Source organism: Acanthopagrus latus, chromosome 17 (genome assembly GCF_904848185.1).
Source record: "Acanthopagrus latus isolate v.2019 chromosome 17, fAcaLat1.1, whole genome shotgun sequence".
In the NCBI taxonomy this organism is placed as follows: Eukaryota; Metazoa; Chordata; class Actinopteri; order Spariformes; family Sparidae; genus Acanthopagrus; species Acanthopagrus latus.
The window spans coordinates 6839042-6860044 of record NC_051055.1 but is presented as its reverse complement, the minus strand read 5'-3'; the positions used below and the strand labels follow the sequence as shown (position 1 = coordinate 6860044).

The following is a 21003-nucleotide window of genomic DNA, read 5'->3' as shown; positions in this document are numbered from 1 at the left end:
GAATCCCTGCTTGTAGCGGTGGAGCTCCCCACCATTTCCTCTGATGTGGCTTCAAAAGGGCCTGAGGAATCAACAGTCTCCGGGGAGGAAGTCATTTGTGATTAAAGCAACTCTTGAAGACGTTACATGTGCTGCTTGGCCCCCTCAACATTTTTGTTATAAAATTGAAGAGGAAGTACCAGAGTGCTTTATGGGTACCTCTTTCAGTTTTAAACAGTGGTTTAGTGAATAGCATGTTGTTGTAAATGAAATAGATTTGTGGGTTTTTAAACAGAACCAGAGAAATCAATATAATCATTTAAAAAAGACAATATGTATAATATGTATAATACTCTCCTCATTCTACATGTTGGAGAGTATACATTTTTACAGTTTTGAAAATATAAATCTGTATTTATTAGAATATGTTAAACATGTCTTAAAACAAACAAAGTCGTGTACTGCACGTTTTGAATTATATGTTATATCAATGAAGCTGGTGCAAGTAGCAAGTTTACTAGGAAACCCCCAGAATGTCATTGAATATTATAATGTGTTGGAATGTGATGGAAGGTCTTTGCTGCAGTCTTTGAAAACATATGGCTAAGAGATTTATTTTTATTTTTATTTTTTTATGTTTGCTGAGAGATGCTCATCTCTGCATTTTTGAATTGGCTTTGCACAGACTTTCACAGGGTGCTATTGCTACATTGTTAGCTTTATTTTCCCTTATGCTTGACAAAATGCTGCTTAAAGGAAAGATGATGAGCATATAAGCTTACTTCAAAGGGCTGTTTTCAGATACGTTTGGAGCTTGATTTGGTTCGACAATACCCCCACTCCCATTTATCCTAAAGATCCTAAATGGAAATGAACATGGCCGGAATTCCTTGTTGCCTGTTTATCACATATTCAAAAGCGAAAAGTCATGAAGTAAAAAGTTCAGTCAAATCGCCCTGAATTTTCGAATATAAGAAGTCGTTTTAACCCACATCTGCAAGACAGTCCTTCTCACAGAACGAGAACGCAGCATAGCTCCTGAGATGTTCACGTTCTCATTTCGTAGCCTCTGGCCAAGTGGCTTTGTGGTTCTGCAGTTGTTCGACATGAAGAGATATACATAACGACAACAGCAGCTGTGTTTGACTGAAGCCCAACAAATGGTCACAGCACAGACTGAGTCGGAAATGACAAAGTGTGCTTGTTTACGCGAACACAGGAAAAAGCAGCGGCGCGTTTGTCTGTCTGTCTATTGGACAGTGGGCTGTGAGCTGGGACGCGCCGCATATGTAATGAGCTCTCATCAACTCCGGCACAGATCCGACTCCCCGCTACAGACCAACTAATACAGCGGTGGTGGGAAACATAACGTGATTTGACGCCTTACTGGTCGGCTCACATGTTTTCTCCCCGGAGAGCCGCTGACATTGAGTGCGGGATTGTTTACACGGTTTGATGGATCCAGTGTAACGATTCAAGACTGGAATCCGGTATTCTCTGAAACGAATCGGCGCCTTCAGATGTTGTAATTGCTGTGCTGATAAGAAGAGAAGACTGCGCCGCTTTAATTGGATCGGATGTGGTCAGTTGAGTCCCCGGTGTAACCTTCACGGTGTTTCAGCGGACGCTGTCCGGCAGTCAGGCGGGCTGTCCTGTTATCTGGACTTGGAGCTGTCCGCGGTGCTGAAGGTCGACAGTTTCTTCATTTTCAGCAACACCAGCTGCGGACGGTCGTCACCACATTACCGGGACTTCAACACGGCGATCTTTTTCAACGGGCACACTGTTTTCCCTCAGCGCCACTATGGGTAAGCTGAGAGAGCATGAGGCTGTGACTGCATCGCGCTTTTTCCCCGGTCATTTTGTTTGCCTGAAATGTGCCCATTTCGGCTCTGCCGGAGAATATGTACCGCTGTAATTCCTCACAGAAAGCCTGTCCACTGTCGGTTTCAGTAGCATACGCCCTATGGAAGCCAGGGCATATGTGCCAATTAAATGTTTTCATCGCAGTATTTTACCGAGATTTCATTTGCTTCAATAGAAAAAAACCCCCAAACAAAACAAACAAAAAATAAAACAAAATAAACACACTAAATGCTGTGTCAGTCAGCGCGCGTCATGTCTGTTCACATTTTAACACGGTTATGTAGGTCTGAGAGAGGCTGAGGGGGATGTGGGTCTTACAGACCGTTTCTATGTTAAACCACAATTTGGGTTTCTACAGTATTTCCCCCCTCCTCCTCATGTCTCTGAACTTCAAACAAGGAACATAAATATTCATCAAGTCTATTATTATTACTGGCGCGCACACTAAAATTAGAAGCTCATTAAAATGTAATTCACCACGTGCAGCGAGCGTTGGAGCATGTGAATGTAGGCGATTGCAGCCTTCACAGGACATAAAACAATACACATCAGTGTGTTAGTAAAGACATCCATATATATATATATATATATATATATATATATATATATATATATATATATATATATATATATATATATATATATATATAAATTTTTCAAGTCTCTTGGAATGCATTATTAATTGGCCTGTATATTTGATGCATTAACTAATTATTGTTGTATTACTGTAATGTCTGTCATCATACATGTGTAGCCCCCAGCTGGGCAGAGTTTTGCTCTGAGTATATTAGATAGTATCTTTATTGATGCCTGTGAGCTTAAGCTGGACTCCATCCAGACTGGGATGTTCTGAGGAACACTCCACTCCTCTAACAATGAGTCTTTAATGAGAGGTTCAGTTCACCTCAGTTCAGGTGATGGAGAGAAACACTGAAGCAATATGATACCTTTGACAGGCCATTTACTGCCACATCAATATTGCAGTATGTGCCATCTCTAGTTTAATCAAAGTTTTTTTCCTCCAGTATTTTTGCCATTATTGCAGTTTCTGAATGGAATCAAACCAGGGGTTCATGGTTAGGTTGCATGCATTGAGACCACTGGCCCAATGCCCTCCAAGGAGCCCATATCATTTCTTTTAACTCTCAAATAAAATTAATAGATGACAGTTACTACAAAGACCCTCTCTAGACAGGTTCCTGTGGAATCAAGAGAAGTATTCTTGTAAATGTAGCACTAATACTGTTATGAATGAATGATAAAATGAATGTAAAAATTGAGCTGGCTCTCCATTTAAGCACACTGTTATATGCCGTGAAGGATACTGCTGATTCACTCTGGAGCCTCTGTTAAGTAATGTTGTAGTGCAGTTTAATGGCCACAAGAGAGAGCTCAGAGCTCTCTCACTGCAAATCTAGCGGGCACACTGTGTGTGTGTGTGTGTGTGTGTGTGTGTGTGTGTGTGTACGTGTGTACACATTACTTCCCTAGGAAATTTTTGAATGGGGGAGTCAGAAGGCAAACATGTGAAAAACATTGCTGAAGGGTTATTTTCAATATATAGTATATACACTGTGCAAAATATGACTATTTAGGTCAAAAAAGGTGTTTTTCAAAGCCTAAATTACATCCCGTTTTATGAGACAGGGCATGTGGCACACATCATTTTGTAATAGATACATGATGAAAACTGGTCTGTCCTCTCGCTGATTCCTTGGCAGGTTTATTTTTGCTATCCTCACTCCTTTAAATAGACACACAGTTTTTCGAAGATTATATTTGCTGGTATCACTGAAAACACCCTCAGTCTGCAGAGAAAGTATTAGAAAGGAAATTATTTATTGATCCCATGGCACTGGGTGTTTGTTTCCCTTAATTCGGTGCCTCAGTAAACAGCCTATAGCACATTTAATAGAGTTTATATCTTCCTGGTGTTTGCAGTGTGTGGTATTGCTAGGTTTTTAGCTTTCTATTTTTAGCTGCAGGTTCAATGACTATGAAATGTGCAAACACAGGGAGAAATGGCCCTGCCCGAGGGCCGCAGCCCCCAACCCCCTGCCTGCGCTCAGCCGTGAAGAGTTAAGCCGAAGGGAAGTTGTGTGTGCGTGTGTGTGTGTGTGTGTGTGTGTGTGTGTGTGTGTGTGTGTGTGTGTGTGTGTGTGTGGAGTCTTGGGCAGAACGACTGCAGTGAAAGTGAACATACCTCTGGCTGTTGCAGCTGCTTGACCTGTGTGTGTGTGTGTGTGTGTTTGTGTGTGTGAGATGGTACATACATACATTTATTATGGTGTCTTTGTGTCTGTGTGGTCTGTTAGCAAATGAGGATCATCACAGTTTTCCATCAGTGTGGGCTGAGCTCACACTGTCTTTGGGCTGTGTCCCTAGATTGACTGTTTGCAGCCTCATGCTGTGCGATGTCTCTGCCAGTGTGACAGAAAAAAAAGTGCAATGAATGAAACAACATGTTTCTGTTACTGTCACATATCTAGTACTGGGATATAGAATCATTAGAATTTATCTTGTCGTTTGATTGTTTCTAAGAGCTGAGAGTTTGTGCAGTCATAGCGTCACATAATGCTATGTCCCATTTCCATCTTGATATTGTTAGTTTAGCTTACTCTTCTTAAGAAAAATCTTATAGCTTATATCCCACATGTTTCTCTATCAGCTGATAGAACTCTTTCACCTCTTTGGACCCTTATAGCCCTTTTAAATCCCTTTGGATAATCTTGAAATGTATGATCATCGTGCTCAAAACAAGGCTTTCTTTATTTTGCATTTCAATTTTTTGGACATATGAGAATTCAGCCCGACACTGACATTTTACTTACTTGTGCTCTCCCTGTCGAATGCACTATATAAACTTCCATTTTAATTCTGACTCTGTTCCAAGGTGCAAATCAAATCCAAGTATTGATGTCTGAGGCTCAGTGTGCTCAACATTTACTGGACCCATGCACGTTTTCATTGGCCTGTTTTTTCTCTCTTTTTTCTTTCCTTTTTCGAATACTAGTATGTTATTAGGTATTCACTGATGAGATAAAAGTGCTCAACATGTGGAATCCAAAGGCTGAGAATGCGATGAATTATTATTGGCAGACTGAGGAGGTGCACAGGAACTGGCTCTATGTTAATTGCAGTTTGGAGAAGGAACTTGGCTGTTTGATTGAGGAGGGCAGATAATAGCTAATTTATGAAGAATAGAGCTCAAGCTCAGAATGTATGTTACATTTTGTTGCTTCCTATTAGCATACATAATGTGTGAAGATAAGGTTAATGTAAAAATAAAATAGGTATGCTATTTTAACCTAATAGTACTAGAACTACTATTGATTAGATTGTGGGAACTGTCATATGCTGACTGAAGTTAGGTTAAAAAACAGGCAGGGTACATCCCGAGGTAAAGCTTATGTTGCAAGGTCTCAGATAAAATAACATGAACATTTTTCTAAAAATAAGAAATATTCCACAAAAACTAAAACAGATCCCAGCCTATCCTCTACTGTTGCTTTGCATGTTCCTGGTTGTGACCAGGCTCAGTTCTGCTTCCTTTGATCATTGTTGAATAGGGAAATCTTCTGCCAGAAAAAACACCCTCATGCGAATCCAAATCCTTTTCACAAATTGAAATTCGACGGAATTGAGATTTTTGGATTTGAATTTGCCTGTATGTACAAATCAACCACCTCCACACTCTACTAATCAAATTTTTAGTATACACACCTTCCACTGTCTTTATGTGAACTCAATATCTTTATTGCACACAGTGTACATGTAAAGGACCTGTTATCATCTTTAATTTTAGCAAATCTATTTGTACAGTTTTCCACTTTGCTACATTGTTTTAATTGAGCACCTTGTTGCCAGGAACTCATCACTATGTTTGTTGTAACTGCTACCAGGTGGATGATAGATATGGCTATTCAAACTACTTTGTGAATTGGTCTGTCTTTGGTAATTTCTGTGTAGTCATTTGAAATAGAAAGTAAGCTCCGACTCCCTGTTTGAGGTGTGTTACCTGCAATCTCTGGGACTCCTGGTATCCAGTAACTGTCTGTGTGGACCCCCTGTCCACACTACTAAATCCAACAGAGAGAGAGCAGTGTCTGATTGTAATTGTCCTCACTGTGTTAAAATTCCACTTTGAGATAAAATCATTTTAAGAAATAATGTCAATCAACATACAGTTTGTGTGTATGCTTATACATTTGTCAGCCTCTACATGTGTGTAAATTCCAGGTGCAGAAAGTCATGTATGGTTGATTAGCAGGAAAACTGGCTTCGGTGGCTCCCGGGTCTTAGCTGATGACTCATGGTTCACTGCAGAGCTCTCACCATGACCCCAGTTAAAGAGGCAGCCATGGCCTCAGTGGCTATACTCCTCTGGGACACATAAGCACAATTTGTAGCCTCTCTGCTTCCATTGTGTGTTAACACACTTATAGCCTATCTGTAACATTGATGGCTGGTCATAAATGCCTCATGTGTCAATATTATAAAGGCCACTACATGGTGCCTGCAGTGTGACTATCAAACTTTTTTGCAATACATTTGGAATGTAGCTAAAATAATTATTCATTGCTTGTTAGCATCTTTTAAAAGATGGCCACACCTACATGTGTCAGTCTGAGGTCAGGCAGACTTCTGTTTCTGTGTCTTGTGTTTTTTTTTTCCTGTGTTTCCATGGTCTGAGGCAGATATAGAAAGCAAAGGTCTCACTATCCTGCTTGCTTCAGTGGTGGGATAAAGCCCTGATAGTAATAATCCATGACAGAAATGGGGATGGAAACCTTTGGAAATGTTGCCTGTATACAATTTTTTTCAAAACACGTAATATCTACCTATAGCTGAATGCCAATCTTCATTGCCTTAGTTTCTTAGTTGATGAATTGCTGCTGTCAGCTTTGTCTGTATTGTGTTATGGCAGTGTGATTTGCCAGTAACAGTGCAACCTGGCACAAAATGGCCATGCATGAAAGTTTTGGATTATAGTTTGCTGTGGGCTTCGCCTGTAAATGTTTGCACATGTGGTTACTGCCCATTCCAACCTGCCTACCCTGCTCCAGACTAGATAGATACTGAAATCACAGATAGACATTGACTGTCAATCACACTGCACTCGTTGCTGCTATCTCTTGCTGCCAGTCTAAGTGAAGATATAGACAGCTGCCAGCTGGGAGCTCCATGAGGACAGTGTAATGGTGTGCAGGTTTATGAAATTCCTCCCAGATTTTGTGCGAGTGCCCTGTCCTGACCAACCAGGAAGTCATGGGCTAAGTGACAGGGGCATGATCTCTCACTGGCTTGACACCCATGAACACTAACATGTTTCATGACTCAGCCAGACACAGGCTGGGGACTGAATCTTGAGCTGTGTAATTAGAGAACTGCTCCCCCTCCACCCACCCTATATACAAAATAAATCTTTATGTCTGTGCTAATGCAAAGACTACATGATATGCTACAGGCTACTACTCTGTATCACCCCATGCCTCTGAGATAACAGATGCAGTTTCAACCACTAACTGTATAGGCCACTACAGTTTAAGTAAGTTCAACATATCAGTCAGTTTTTATTAGATTTTTTAATTTTTAATTTTTATTTTGCTTACTTAAAAAAAAATGTCGAGCCACTGTATAGACCAACTGATGGTGGGTGAGGCAGCATTCAGATCCAGCTCACACTAATAACAGTAATGCACTGACTCAGCACTGGGACTGTAAAGAGTTGGGAGGGGGATGAGGTGGGGGGCTGCAGTAGCTCTTGGCCGCCCTACTGGCCGTCTGGCCTGTCAATCATTTGGCAAGCTCCAAGTCTTCTCAGGCACACTGAGGGTGCTTTTCATTATGCTAACATGTCTCCTCATTTCCCTCACTCGGGTTTCTTCCTAGCCTTTTAGCGCCTCACAGCTAGAATATGAGAGAGAGATGCAATGAAGAGAGGGGAGTGAAGGAAGCAATGAAACATCTGAGTTTCCTTGCTATAAGCTCCTCAGGAAGCCTCCTTTCTACTCACTACTTGTCTCATCAAGGTATGTGAATGAATTGTAAAATCCTCAATGATGATGAAGAACAATTTCCAGGTCACAAGAGGAGAGAGGATGCAGGAAGCATTAGTTGGCATGATGAAAAGCAATATCACTTCAGATGATAGATATCACTTTAAGTAGCTTTCATTGTGAGGGATATAAATTAAATGCAGTTTTTACCAATAAAATTATACAAGTTTCTGTCTCAACAGAGACAGAATGCAGAGATTTACCATGTAGTGTGTGTGTTTGTCTCTGTACGTGTGTGTAGTGATCAGCGCTCCTGTCTGCTGGATTTATGAGGCTAATGTCACCACATTAGCTGGCTGCTGGGGCTGCAGTATAGGGCAGATAACCACACAACATCACAGAGCAGTAAGAATCTCTACTCTGCAGTCCTGGTGGGGCAGTACAGAGGGAAAATGTTGTTGTTCTTTTCTATTTATCTTACCAAAGTGTATGACCCCAAATTGCATTATCTCTACTCACTGTACCTTCATTACAGTGTGAGTCATCTCTGTGATTATTAGTAACACAGGCTCTGCAGTTTGTAAACTGGAAACCAGAAATAAGAGTTTAACAGTATCTAACTGCATCACAACAAATAAGAAACTGCTACTTAGAATATTTAATTTGTACGAAGAGATCTATGGGGATACTTTGGGCTCACAGACTCAAAATGTATGATAGCGATTAACTGAACCCATATGATTTAACCTTTCAGTGAAATCAAAGGCTGCTGCATGTGTAAAATATTTCATCATTCACCTCATCTACATGAGTTGTCAATAATGTTTATGAATATTATCGCTGTGGGGTGAAAACTTCAAGTTTGTTGATTTATTTTAGAGTTTAAACTTTTCAAATCTAATCACTGATACCTAGTGTCTGAAAAGTTGACATTTTGGATGTGAAACGATTTTCACCCAGCAACAGCGATATGCCTCACAGCTATGTTACAGCTTTACATAACACAAACACCCAAATCACTCCATTACAGCTCATCATAGGTTATATAAGACCACCTCTGCCTGTCAATCACTATTCCAAACCATTAACATCCACTTCTCTTCTCTGCAGGTTATGTGGGTATGCAACTTGTGCCGAAAACAACAAGAAATCCTCACCAAATCGGGGGCGTGGTTCTACGGCTCGGGGCCTGGTCAGGTGCGGGGCGTGTTTGAGGGCGGACCACAGGGGAAGAAGGCCAAACTGCAGGACCCGTCCTTCTACCCCTACCAGGGAGCCTCAGGGGACTTGACACCAGCGTCAGACAGAAGCAGACCTCACGGCGGGCTCCTGCCCAGACAGGCGTCTCTTGACAACGGTTCGGGGCTGAGGTACTCGGGACCTGGCGACGCATCCATAGACAGGTCAGTTCCATGCTTGAGTAATGCACACAACTGCTGTATGTTAGTCACACTGAGCTGTTTTTATGATTGTATAAAGTCAAGCTGAATCTTTTATCAGGACATCACAAGGTAAAGAGCTTGCACATAATGCCTCTTCATGAAGACTGATGGACGTACCTGCATTAGCAATAAGATGTGTGGCTGTTGTATGATTAGTGCACAAGCCTAGCAAAGGCATGATGTCTCCTCACAAGCCAGACGAGGTCCTGTATGAAACAGCTTGTACATGAAGCCCATGAGGCCTATAAAGAGGACATGGACACAGATACTGTATCTGGCACTAAGTCAGCAATTCTACAACAGTCATCCACCCACGCGCTCTCTCTCTCTTTCATAAAAACACATACAGACTCAAATAACAACACAGATGGTTTGAGCTTTTCCCAGCTAGGATGGGTGCTGAAAGGTGAAGGTTGTTTGCCAGTGTTTATACTTTCTCTACTTTGGAGAGAAGCTGCCTCTTTTTTGTTGTTTTGTTCTACCTAAATAACTGTTTTGTCATCAGGAATGTTCATGGGCCAGTTCAGGCTTTTGGAGTGTAAAGCAAGAGCAGTCCCACTTGCAAAGCAGAACTTTGTGTCCCATTTGTCATTTGCACTAAATACCCCCTCGGAGTAGCACACTTTCAGATGCTGTCAACATGGACATACTGTGCTTGTGACTCTTACATCTGCTCCTTTTTTTTCTTGATACCGCTGTTGAATAAGGTAGTTTCTTTGATGTCCACATGGGGGCTCCTTCCTCTGTCTTCTCCAACTGGAGGGAGAGAAGCTTATAGTCAGTATCTACACACTTTCTAGAAAGGGAGGGAGACAGCCATTTCAGAAAACCTCTCACATTCTTGTTTGATCCTTTTCAGATGTAAGGTAACCATTATAGAACCACATTAGACTGATGTGGACATATACAACATGATGAAGACGAATTATTATGACTTTCCCTCAGAGTGTCAAAAATTGTCTTCAGTTTCGGTCAACAAATCCAAATCATATTGGCTGTGGTGAAACTCTGGAAGGGAACACACCCCCTGTGTCTTTCTTGTGTTACAGTACTGCTGTGATATCAGGTTTTGTTTTCCATAACCCTTGGTCTGTCACAGCAAGCAGAGCCCATAGGCTAACAGGTGACTCCATCTCTGTACTGCTCTTCTCCACCCCCGAGATCAGACTTCTTGATGGGAAAATGGGCAATGTGTTGAGTCCAAACCCAGCAGGTGGCTAAAGGAAGTGTGGCTCTGACTTAATCTCAAGTCTTGTTTAGATTATGTATATCCAAATTTACATATAGCCAACAGGAACGTAGTTCGCAACACAGTTGGAAAATAGTTGAATTTGACTCTATTCCAACACAACTTGTGTCCATGTTCATATTCTCTGCTGACTTTATATATGTATACTTGGTCTAGCTCAGAGACAAACCAGGGTGCACAAGCCTGTGCACACCATATGTTAAGAGACACATCTCATTAGTTCTGTGTCTTTGCTTTGCCATTGCAACCTTGTATTTACTTCTTAAAGGCTAACTCTACTAATTTACATATTAAAGTGTGTTTACGGGTCTTGGGGAGTACTACTGCATATGTTCTAGTCCAGGCCCTCACCGCATACATTATCCACAATGCAACTTAACCACTGAGTGACATCACTGAAGGCAATCTATCACATTACATGCAGCTTTCTCTGGAGCCACAAAGGGCTTTATACTACTTATTTTACATATGTAGTAGTATCCCCCAAGGCCCCAAGTTATCCTTTGATACACTCAGTACCTAAAAAAATGTGAGAGCCCCTGAGAAAAAAATGTGTTTGGTTAATTACCTGATATTTTGCACTGAATGGATGTTTTGATGGATATATCTAACCTACTTGCCCATTAACTAGTGGTGAGCAGTAAAGTGTACATACTGTCAGTGCATTTACAGTTTAATGAAGCTGCTGTGCACCTGTGACACATACTCAAAAGCATTGTTATAACTCCAAAATTGACACATTTTTCTCCCTTGTCTTGGTATCATTTGTTTCCTGTGCTATCTTTGCTGAATCTCTCATCCATTATGTTCCAAGACTCCAAATGCACACTGTGTAGCACAATAAATAGCAGAGCATCACCTGTAACTGCAAATAGTAATCAAAGCTACACTACTATAAACCTTTAAAGGTGATGCAGAATAACAGTATTTTATGTCTCAGTGAACCTAGAGTGCATTCTCCATCTTCTCCTCAAATGGCTGACTGCTTTATGGTGGTTTTAATGGATGATCAGACTGACTATAGATCAGACTATAGATCAGACTACTCCAAACATTCAGTCATCCAGTCACTTTCTGTTCCAGTCCAGGCCCTCGCCACTGTATATTAATTGATTGCGTGGCTACAGAGGTGGAGATGGTACAGGGGAGTAATTCTCACTTTGGCATCCCCTACATATGCAGCGAAACTGACTGTCTGGTAATTCAAGGGATAATGCTGATGATGGATAGCATAGAGTCCATAAATAGAACTCCCACTTCATAAGCACCAAAACCCACTTTCATTAATCTTAAAGAATGTTTAAATTAATTCCTGGATCTATGCTGCTAAAGAAAGGAGGGGAAATAGCTGACAGTCTATTTATAAGGAGAAATAACTTGGGAAGCCTTTAATTTATCTTGGTCTCGAAGGTGTCATTTGAATGAACACACAGATATGCTGGGACAGCTGCAGTGTTGGGTGAGGCTGATGAAACGACAATGATTACACTGGAATTGGAACACACTCACTGGTGGAATTTCTTCAGATTCTGCATTTTTATTACACATTCAGCCGGGCAGCGGAGCCGTGCAGCCTGCCAAAAAATGTTAGAAGAGGAACATGAACTGGCCCAGCCTAAGCCAGTACAGATGAGCTTTGCACAGTTCAGTTCATCATTGCTGAGTTTAACAGGCTCCATCTTGTATATATATATATATAAAGTAGTAATTTGACCAAATCATTCACATTGACATGGAAATCAGTTTTTTACCAGTTTGCACAGTTTTGATCATCATTCCTATCAAATATTGTAACATTTACTGAAACACTGATCTGATGATGATGTAACACCCCACACACAGTCACAAGCAACATGAGGGGTGTGAATTGAATCTAGAACATCTAATGAATGCTTACAGCAGACAGTCAGCTAGATAACATTAACGTTAAACTTTTAAAAGTGGTTTGGATAATAAGACTAGAATGCTCAGTGAATCCATGGCTTGTATAGTGTCCCTGTGCAGCTGGTTTCAACAGCTTCTTGAATCCCCAGACCTCAACAACAGGCCTTTTTCACTAAAGACATTTTGACATGTAACAGGAAAAGCACAGGAGTAAGAAACGTAATTAATGATGCATGAATTCTATTTAGCTGCTTCAGTTGTCCTGGCTCACTGTCACACTGCCATGGTTTGCTGGGGCATTTGAATGGAACAGAGCCATTGTTAATGTTATTAGCAACACCTGTGCTTGTCACACTATGACAAGTCTGCTGTGAAAGGGCCTATTCATTTGGTGAGCAACCTGTGATTGTAACTGTTATGAAAATAGACCCAGGTGGTATTAATGCTGTATTTTATTTCAATATTTCCATAGCCTGCTCATTTGTTGTCAGCATTTCCCTTTAATTATAAAACATTTTGACAAATCCAGAAATTGAAGCTGTGTAATGTAAAGGGTTTAGGAATCATTTTGTGCTGCAAGGAGCTAATTTAGAATTTTGGTCAGGATGCAGTTAACCTTGGAGGGAGAGAGATGAATATAATGTTTTATATAAGAGGCTGGATAACATCTGATGCCATTTTAACAAAGGATTTTCATGGCTTTATGCAGAGATAGAGATCTGTGAGTATTATCATCATAATTAAAACATTTATAAGCTTCTGTCTTGCAGTACAACACATGCAGTTTTCCTCCATACTCTTATTGAAATTATTGTTTGATGCAACTGCTTAATAGCTACATGTTTGTACCTTTCTTATAATTCATCTTTTAGGTATTGAAGATACAAGCAGGTCATCTCCCTGCTCAGGGAATGTGCCTTTATATTTTAATCTTACAGCACTCATTTATACAAAACGTTCCCTGTAGCTATGTGTTGCAGTGGTACCACTAAGACATTTTTGTTGTCCTGTAAAAACAATTAATCATATAATGCTTTGTATTGGGATCTTGAATGAACCTCCATATCTACACTGGGTTCTATTTTTAGCAAATTATGACGCCTTACAGTCACATACAGAACCAGTGACAATACAAAATGAAATAGAGGGAATGAATAAATAAGTAACCCTTTGGGAACCCCCCCCTTTGATGTGTGCCCTTTTTCTCACAGGCGGATCCCTCTCTTTTTCAGAGGTGTTAGGACTATTCACTGTCATTAGTGGTGAGGAGCTGATGCTCTGTAGCCAGATATGGAATAAAGGAAAAAAGGAAACCAGACGACAGCATCGCCCTTTATCCCCTGTACTGTATTGTGGTATATCTGCTGCTGTGCGCGTCCCGAAGAGTGCACGAGAGAGGATGGAGAGATATGGCAAAGAGTGCGCACGATTGCATATCAGCCCCATAGTGTGTTAGTTTGTGTGTGCGTGTGCGTGTCTGCTTCTTTTTGTGCGTGTGTTAGCGTGAGTTTGTGCTCTTCATAGCGACGGGAAATATGAGTTAGATGTGAGGCAGCAGCTGATGCGCCGGTAAGGGCTGCTGCTGCTGCTGCTGCTGCTGCTGGCTGCCGTGTAGGATGCTTCTCCGCTTCTCTTCTCCTCCGGGCGCTCCTTCGCCTCTTCCTGCACACCGAGAAGAGATTTTTGCTACAGCGAGAAGAAGAAAAGGCTCGTTACCGGCACCGGCAGTACCTCATTTTTCTCGCTTCAAGTCCGAAGCATTATGACCGAAGGATCCCGCCCGGAATGCGTCTTATTTAAGGACACTTTTTTACCAGGAGCGGCCGGAAAAATATGGAACTTGATCGGCGTCTTTTCTGCGTTTAATGCGCCCCTGGAGATAATAATAACAAAATACTGAGGAGGTATATGTGTGGAGAGGGGCGTCCGGGGAGAGCGCTGGCTTCGGGATGTTATGCTGGTGAAAGGAAAGAAGGGGATCATTTACTGAGGATAAAAGAAAACGAAGGGGGAAAATGCAGTTTGAGACATTGCGTCAGTTCTGTAGCTCGGTTTTATCACATTTCAACGGGGCTTTCTCGGCGCCTCAGAACATCTTACAGACGGAGCTGTTCGAGCAGGCATTGAGCAACATCGGGTGAGTGATTCCTTTGTAAAGAAATGCCCTGATTTATGAGGAAGGGCTTCCCCGTTGGTATGTCAAACGAGTATTGGGGGGGTTGCGTTTATCGATCGGCAGCCAGCCTGCGTAATAACAACCTACAGTATAGTACTGTTGCTGCTGCTGCAGATATTTCCTGGCTGGATGATGAGGCCGATCAGTGATGCTGCCGCGGTTTGTTGTGTGCGCGTGCGCGCGCACATGTACCACGCTTTGTGGTGGTGGGGGTGAACCGTTTAGGTAGACTGTGACCATACCGAGGTGTGACTGTGCTGTGCGCCTAGCCGTGTATGTATGTGTGCGCGTGCGCGTATGCCCCAGCGCATACTGCTGCAGCATGTGTGCTATACTGCCTCTGCCTACTGCTGCTGTGCCTGAGAGGAGAACATGAGGGGGTGAGGAGGGTATATGTACATTTTCAGAAGAGCACTGGAAACAGTGAACACAACACACCCACACGCAGGTACACACCCACACCTACACACTCAAACACTTTATTTTTGGGGGAAAGTATACATAACAGCACAGGCACGACTTACTTGATAAAATAGTGTCTGAACTACAGAGAACCATAAACAAGCATGCATAGAGATAAATATTGCCACTGAATTAAGAAATATTTATACCAAGATTTATAAAGCAATAATCATATTAAAAATGCAGCATTTTTCTACCCTGTTAGAGCTGGTCATCCTGCATCAATCAGGCATAACTAGTATTATACAACGTGTATTTTTACGTGTGTGTCAAGAGCGATCGAGAGAAGTTGGATCTCACTGAGATGCACTGGAGCATATTATGATTAGTCTGCTAAATGCTCCTTTCCCCCACAGAGAGCCCCTGTTCTTCTGGCCAAGCATGGCTGTTAGACACATTATGCAGACTGCAGAAGGGCTTCAAACTTGCAAACAGACTCACGTTCCTGCAGCCGCAGGGCTGAGAGAACACCCAGGCGTTTTTTATTTCATGCCATAGGCACAGGCCCCACATCTCCACACCATGCACTGTCTGTCTCTGGGGACTGTGAGTCTTTCCCTCTTGTCCCCCATCCTACCGTCAGAAATAATTTACAGCATTGCTGGGCTCTCTGCCACCTCACATTACATGGCCAGAACACTCAGCCACTGGAAGGGATGAACAGGGGGCTCTGTGCCTGGAAACAGTGATCCAGCAATCATCACATCTGACTGATTAAATTGAACTTATTTTCCGCCACTACCCTTTTTTTCTCTTCTCAGCAGATTCCTCCAGTAGTAGCAGTCTCTGAAGGGTAGTTGACAATAGGACTATACCCATTATTTCTATGCTTGATTATCATTTTGCTGTGTATATATGGTTTGCTAATTGGTTCAACTAAATAAGACAGTGTATCTTCATTTTTAATGCTGTTTCAGGACCTTGAAACCAGTGTCAGCCTGTCTGTCCACCAATTTTAGGATCTATAAGTAGTATAGCTCACTGGTACAATACAACACAACTCTGCACTGTTATCAGCGGCTAGCCAGCTTGACCATCCTTACGATCAGGCTGTTGGTGTGTGACTCCCCCTCCCTCCACTGGCCCAGGCCAGGCCAGGCCGGCTAATGGGCTGTATGCTTTTAGATCCAGCTTCCATGTATTATGCATGTGTGCGTCAGCAGAGGTCCTAATGGGGTGTGGGATCTGTTCTTAGAAGGCCTGAATGGTTTTGAATTGAGTGGTCACTACATCTAAACTGCAACCGTACCATACAATACACACGCACGCACACACGCAAACACACAAACACACACACACACACCCACACACACACACACACACTATGGCAGCTCTTTGTGCTTGCTTTCCTGAAATGCTTGAAAGTGTGTCTGTTGTTGAATTGGTGTATGAAGCAAAACACATGATCGTGGTACACATCATACAGTCTTTTCACAGTTGAGCCTTTTTGTAAAGTATGAAAGTGAAAGTGAGTGTAAGTGGAATATGAATAGCTGCATTTGATGTTTGGCAGATGCAGTAGATAGATGCATGGATTCAAGCAGCACTGTGTTTCAGTTTGAGCAGCATATTAAATAAAACCTGTATTGCTGCTTTTTAAGCACTAACATTTAATTCCAAACCGACCGCACAATCTTGGGTGTGATTTCCGTGAGTCATCCCCATTCTTACAGCTGTTTCCTTCATCCCACATTCTCATATATTGTCCTCCTGCTTTGACAACATATCTGCAGCTGTGCACTCCTACATTTGATAGCTTCTATGTGCAGTACAATGTGTACAGTCACAGATAGGAGGAAATCCAACTTCTTTCCATCACTGTCAATTCTACAGTAAAGGTTCCTCAGAGGTGGAGACCCGCTGGCTTTCTCCTCTGCCCGTACCCATTTCCTCACTTGTCCCCTCCAACGAGGGGTTGCCATAGTGATAAGGTGTAATGTTTGATCAATAGACATGACGATGTATCTTCCCTGTCTGTTAATCCCGCTGATAGCAGGACCTGATTAAAAAGACAAGGGAAGGCATTGAGCAAGGGATGTCTTTTCTCGCAAAGTTACATGAGCTGTAAAAAGACAGTAAGGTGGAGCGAGTCACTTTTGATATGCTATACTGTAGAATAAGTTCTCAAATATACTCTGCTCTGTCTGGAGACACAATTTTGCTATAATGGCATTTCTCTATGTAATTGTTTTCTGCTTTGACATTTCAACACATTTCAGACTACTCTTCATGGCAGTTTTCAACATGATACAATCCTTTACAAAGTTGCTGTTAATTATTTTACTTAACACACATACATTTTTATCGTGAATTTTGTGACCCCTTGAGCATCTTAGTGGTTTTATCACAAGAAACAAAAGTTCAATCAGGAGATACTTCATTTTTGTTGGATTAATATATATTGCAATGTGCACATCAGATGGGAATAAGAGTCTTTGGAGGTTAGTCCAGTTGTGAAGTCCATCATATTTTACAAGGAAGGATGAAGCCGTAAGCAGTGTGGGAAACCCCCCTGATGGATTCTAGATGCTGGTGGTGGTTGGGTTGTAGATGATGGCTGAAGATCTGGATGAAATGAGGTAGACTCTGGTGAGCTAGATTTGGACACTGAATATGATGAACTGGAGGTGAATGGGTTGGACGAAGGAAGCAACAGTTGAAGAAGTCCTTAACCAAAACCAAATTTAAGTTGCTTTGTAGCATTGCATCTAAAACAGCACAGCATTTGTCTGTGCCTGTCCTAGATTGGGTTAGTGAAGCAATATGTGTTGCAAGGGGTCATCCTTTCATTTTCTGCTAGAACAGCTGTGCAGAAGCAATCAAACTAACTAGTTTTCCTAACCAGCTACTGTGATGTTTAAAGGCAGCTAATCTACTGGAATAGCAATGTTTTAGGTTGTATACTTTCTCCTTGCCAATATATACATACATACATAGTTGACTGTGTTTATCAGGAATATTAAGAGGCTGTGCTACCACTCATTTCTAGACATCTTAGGTCTGGATATCACCAGAACAAACAAAAGGGCATAACAAACATTGTACAATAGAAACACATATGTATCAGTGACAATCAGATTTTTTTCATCAGTTTTGCATATTCCATTCCACTATGCTATAAAGAATGTCAAAGTGACATATTGACATGGTCACTTTACATCTAAAGGCTTTGAGTAGCTTCATTGAACACCAACATCCAGTCCAACAACACATACTTTCCAGTCTTGATTTCTACTCTTGGAGCCTCTTGTTACCCTGAATTGTACTGATAACAAGCATTGTGGATGTGAGGTGAGAGCAGTGCAGAGGAGAGACAAAGCAAGGAAAGAAAGCAGAGAGAGGAAGACAGAAAGTACCAGGAACACCCAGGCATCAGTCACCATGGTGACAGAGCTGTAGACAAGGCAGACGTAGCAGGCTGCAGCTTGTGGGACTCTGAACCCCCGGAGCCCCAGATTCATGTTGATGTGACAGAACTGGGGGAAAGGAGAGGAGGAAAATAGGAGGAAAGGGGGAGGAGGAAGAAGCAAGGGCAGAAGGAGGAGGAGACAGACTGCAGACCTAGAAAGAACGAGAGACAAGGACACGGGTCCCCAGCAGTTCCTCTCCTGGCTCTTCACAGTCCTGGACACTTGTGTTGATTTGAAGGTGTATCCACCTTGATATATCATTGACCACATTGTATAACAATAACCTATCTCCTTTACCTTTCTGTATCTAGGTTAAGTTGATTGAGTGCATATTTTGTTTTCCAGCAACGCCCTGTTTTACATTCCCAGGGTTACACATTAACGCCATGCAGATGCAAAATCAAGATGACTGAGCTCTTCCACTGGAGATACAAGGAGTTACATGCTTTGCAGAAGGCAGGGCCTACCCACATTTCCCTAGCCTGCCTCAAGGCTACCCATCACATCCTTTTTTTTTTTTAATCTCCATGAATACTATAAAGTAGCATATTGAGGGTTTAGGTGTGGGAGTCAGACTGAAACTCTAACTGTATCCGTCATAACTTGCCCACGCTCAGCCCACCCTCAGCCCCATGGTGTTGTACCCGGGTGTTGGCGGCACTCAGCAGCTGTAATTAAGCCAGCCCTTTATTGGTTTTGTCCTCGCCAAGGGAGATGTGCGCAGGAAGAGGGGAGGCCCTGGTTTATTGCCTGGGCTTCTAAGAGAGGGGTTATTATGATTGCACGCTGGAGAGAGAAAGAAAAGAAGTGGATAGAGAGAGAGAGTGAAAGAGATAAAGTGGAGAGAGCTGGAATGATAGCAGTGCGGAGGAAAAGGGGATGAATAGTGCAAGAGAGACAGCAGCGGAGGCTGAATCGATATGCTCGACTCCTCTCTGCTCCCCTCTGCTCTCACCAAATCATATCTCAGTATCAGGCAGAGAGTGGGAGAGCATGAAAGAGACAGAGAGAGGGAGAGAGAAACAACCGGTAGCTAGCAGTGGGGTGTGTAGCCAGATAAGCATCAGGCTAATGTCCCCAGCCTCAGGCCTGCTGCCATTGCTGCTAATGTTGCTTCTCAGAGAGGGAGTTGATATTGCCTGTGCTAAGGTTTGGTTACATGTTGCCACAGCATTGTCCAATAGCACATAAAGGTAGGCCACAGAGGTACATGTAATGTCACCCAGTTAGATACATTATGTATATGTTAAACCGGCCAGCCCATCCTCAGCAGTGATACGGGATGAGGAAGGTGGAAAAAGGGTCATGGAGCAACAAAGAAAAGATGGAGTACTTTTTCAACAAAAAGGCCAGCCTTTGCAGAGCGCTGACATCTGGGCTCTTTTCATGCTCATGAAGCGAGACTGATTTCCTCGAAGGCTGAATAGGCGTGTGTGCACCTGGATTTGTGTGTGTGTGACCCTAAACCTTAACATGTCATTAATGACTGAGTTACAGTAACTAGTATCCTCCCAGTAAACCTACATGTCAGTTCAACATCAGAGGCCACTTCTGACACTGCCCCGGGTCCTTAACTTCTTCCTCTCTCTCTACACTCACAGATAGACCAAAGAGAATGCTGCTGAGTGGCACAAATGTGAGACTCGGCTCTTCTTTGTATGTGTGTCCTTGTGTTTCTTTGTGAGAGTGCATGTGGCAGAATGTTCATGTGTTTGAAGACGGGTCCCTAGGAGGTCTTTTTTCTCTCAAAAAGCCTCTTTTCTTCTGCTCCCAAACAGATGTCTGATGTCATCTTGTTTTTAAATAGCCAAGAGAGGGAAGAGAAACTGCATACGCTGCATGGATAGTGTTTTACTTTCAACCATATGCCTTGATGTGTCATGCTATTTGTCAATGTCAGTAACCATTTAACAGTTTGTAGAGGGGTTAAACTTGTCTGCCTGTGCTGTAGTAAATTACCGTCAGTGTAAGATCTTGATGGCTGTACATATTCATTCATTATTCCACAAATCCTCCTCTGGCCTTGATGGTCAGTGGAGTTGCTAATTGAAAGCTAAGACTCTCTCCGCCTAATGGTACTTTACAGCATTATCATTCTTGATTTACATTTGATTTATTGATTAAAGAGACTTATAGGGTCAGACTTTTCGAAGGTCAGGAGGTGGACTTTCTTAGGTAAATCCCTGTTATTTAGTGCCGTGAAGTCCACATTACACAGCTAAACAAACACTGTGCTGTCACAGTCAGTTTCTTTTTTTCCAAAATATTTTTATTGAAAAAATACAATACGATACTTCCAATCACAGAAACACAATTTACCTTTTTCCCTTTTTTAAAAAATATATGCATATGTACACAGTCACAGTACACACATATAAAAATGAAAATAACCCCCCCCCAAAAAAAAACCCAAAACAAAACAACACAAAGCAAATCAAAAACACTCTGATAAGCATGTAGAGGAAAATAATTAAATTAAATTACAGAGTACAGTGTAATAGACAATGAACAACCCCCCAACCACGCCCCCACTCAG

The 21003-nt window shown here is 42.1% G+C and overlaps 1 protein-coding gene across 49 annotated transcripts in view; it reads left to right on the top strand.

The window, feature by feature from the left end:
- Nucleotides 1-21003, top strand: part of rims2a (regulating synaptic membrane exocytosis 2a) — a 156239-nt gene that overhangs the window by 34777 nt on the left and 100459 nt on the right. For 41 of the 49 annotated variants that reach the window (XM_037074168.1, XM_037074169.1, XM_037074171.1 and 38 more), the window contains one exon: nucleotides 8955-9247. In XM_037074168.1, coding sequence (XP_036930063.1) covers nucleotides 8955-9247 — 293 coding nt within the window. Of the gene's footprint in view, nucleotides 1-1312; nucleotides 1788-8954; nucleotides 9248-13818; nucleotides 14557-21003 lie in introns of those variants that run through there. The other 8 variants (XM_037074186.1, XM_037074172.1, XM_037074187.1 and 5 more) reach the window with 6 other exon arrangements.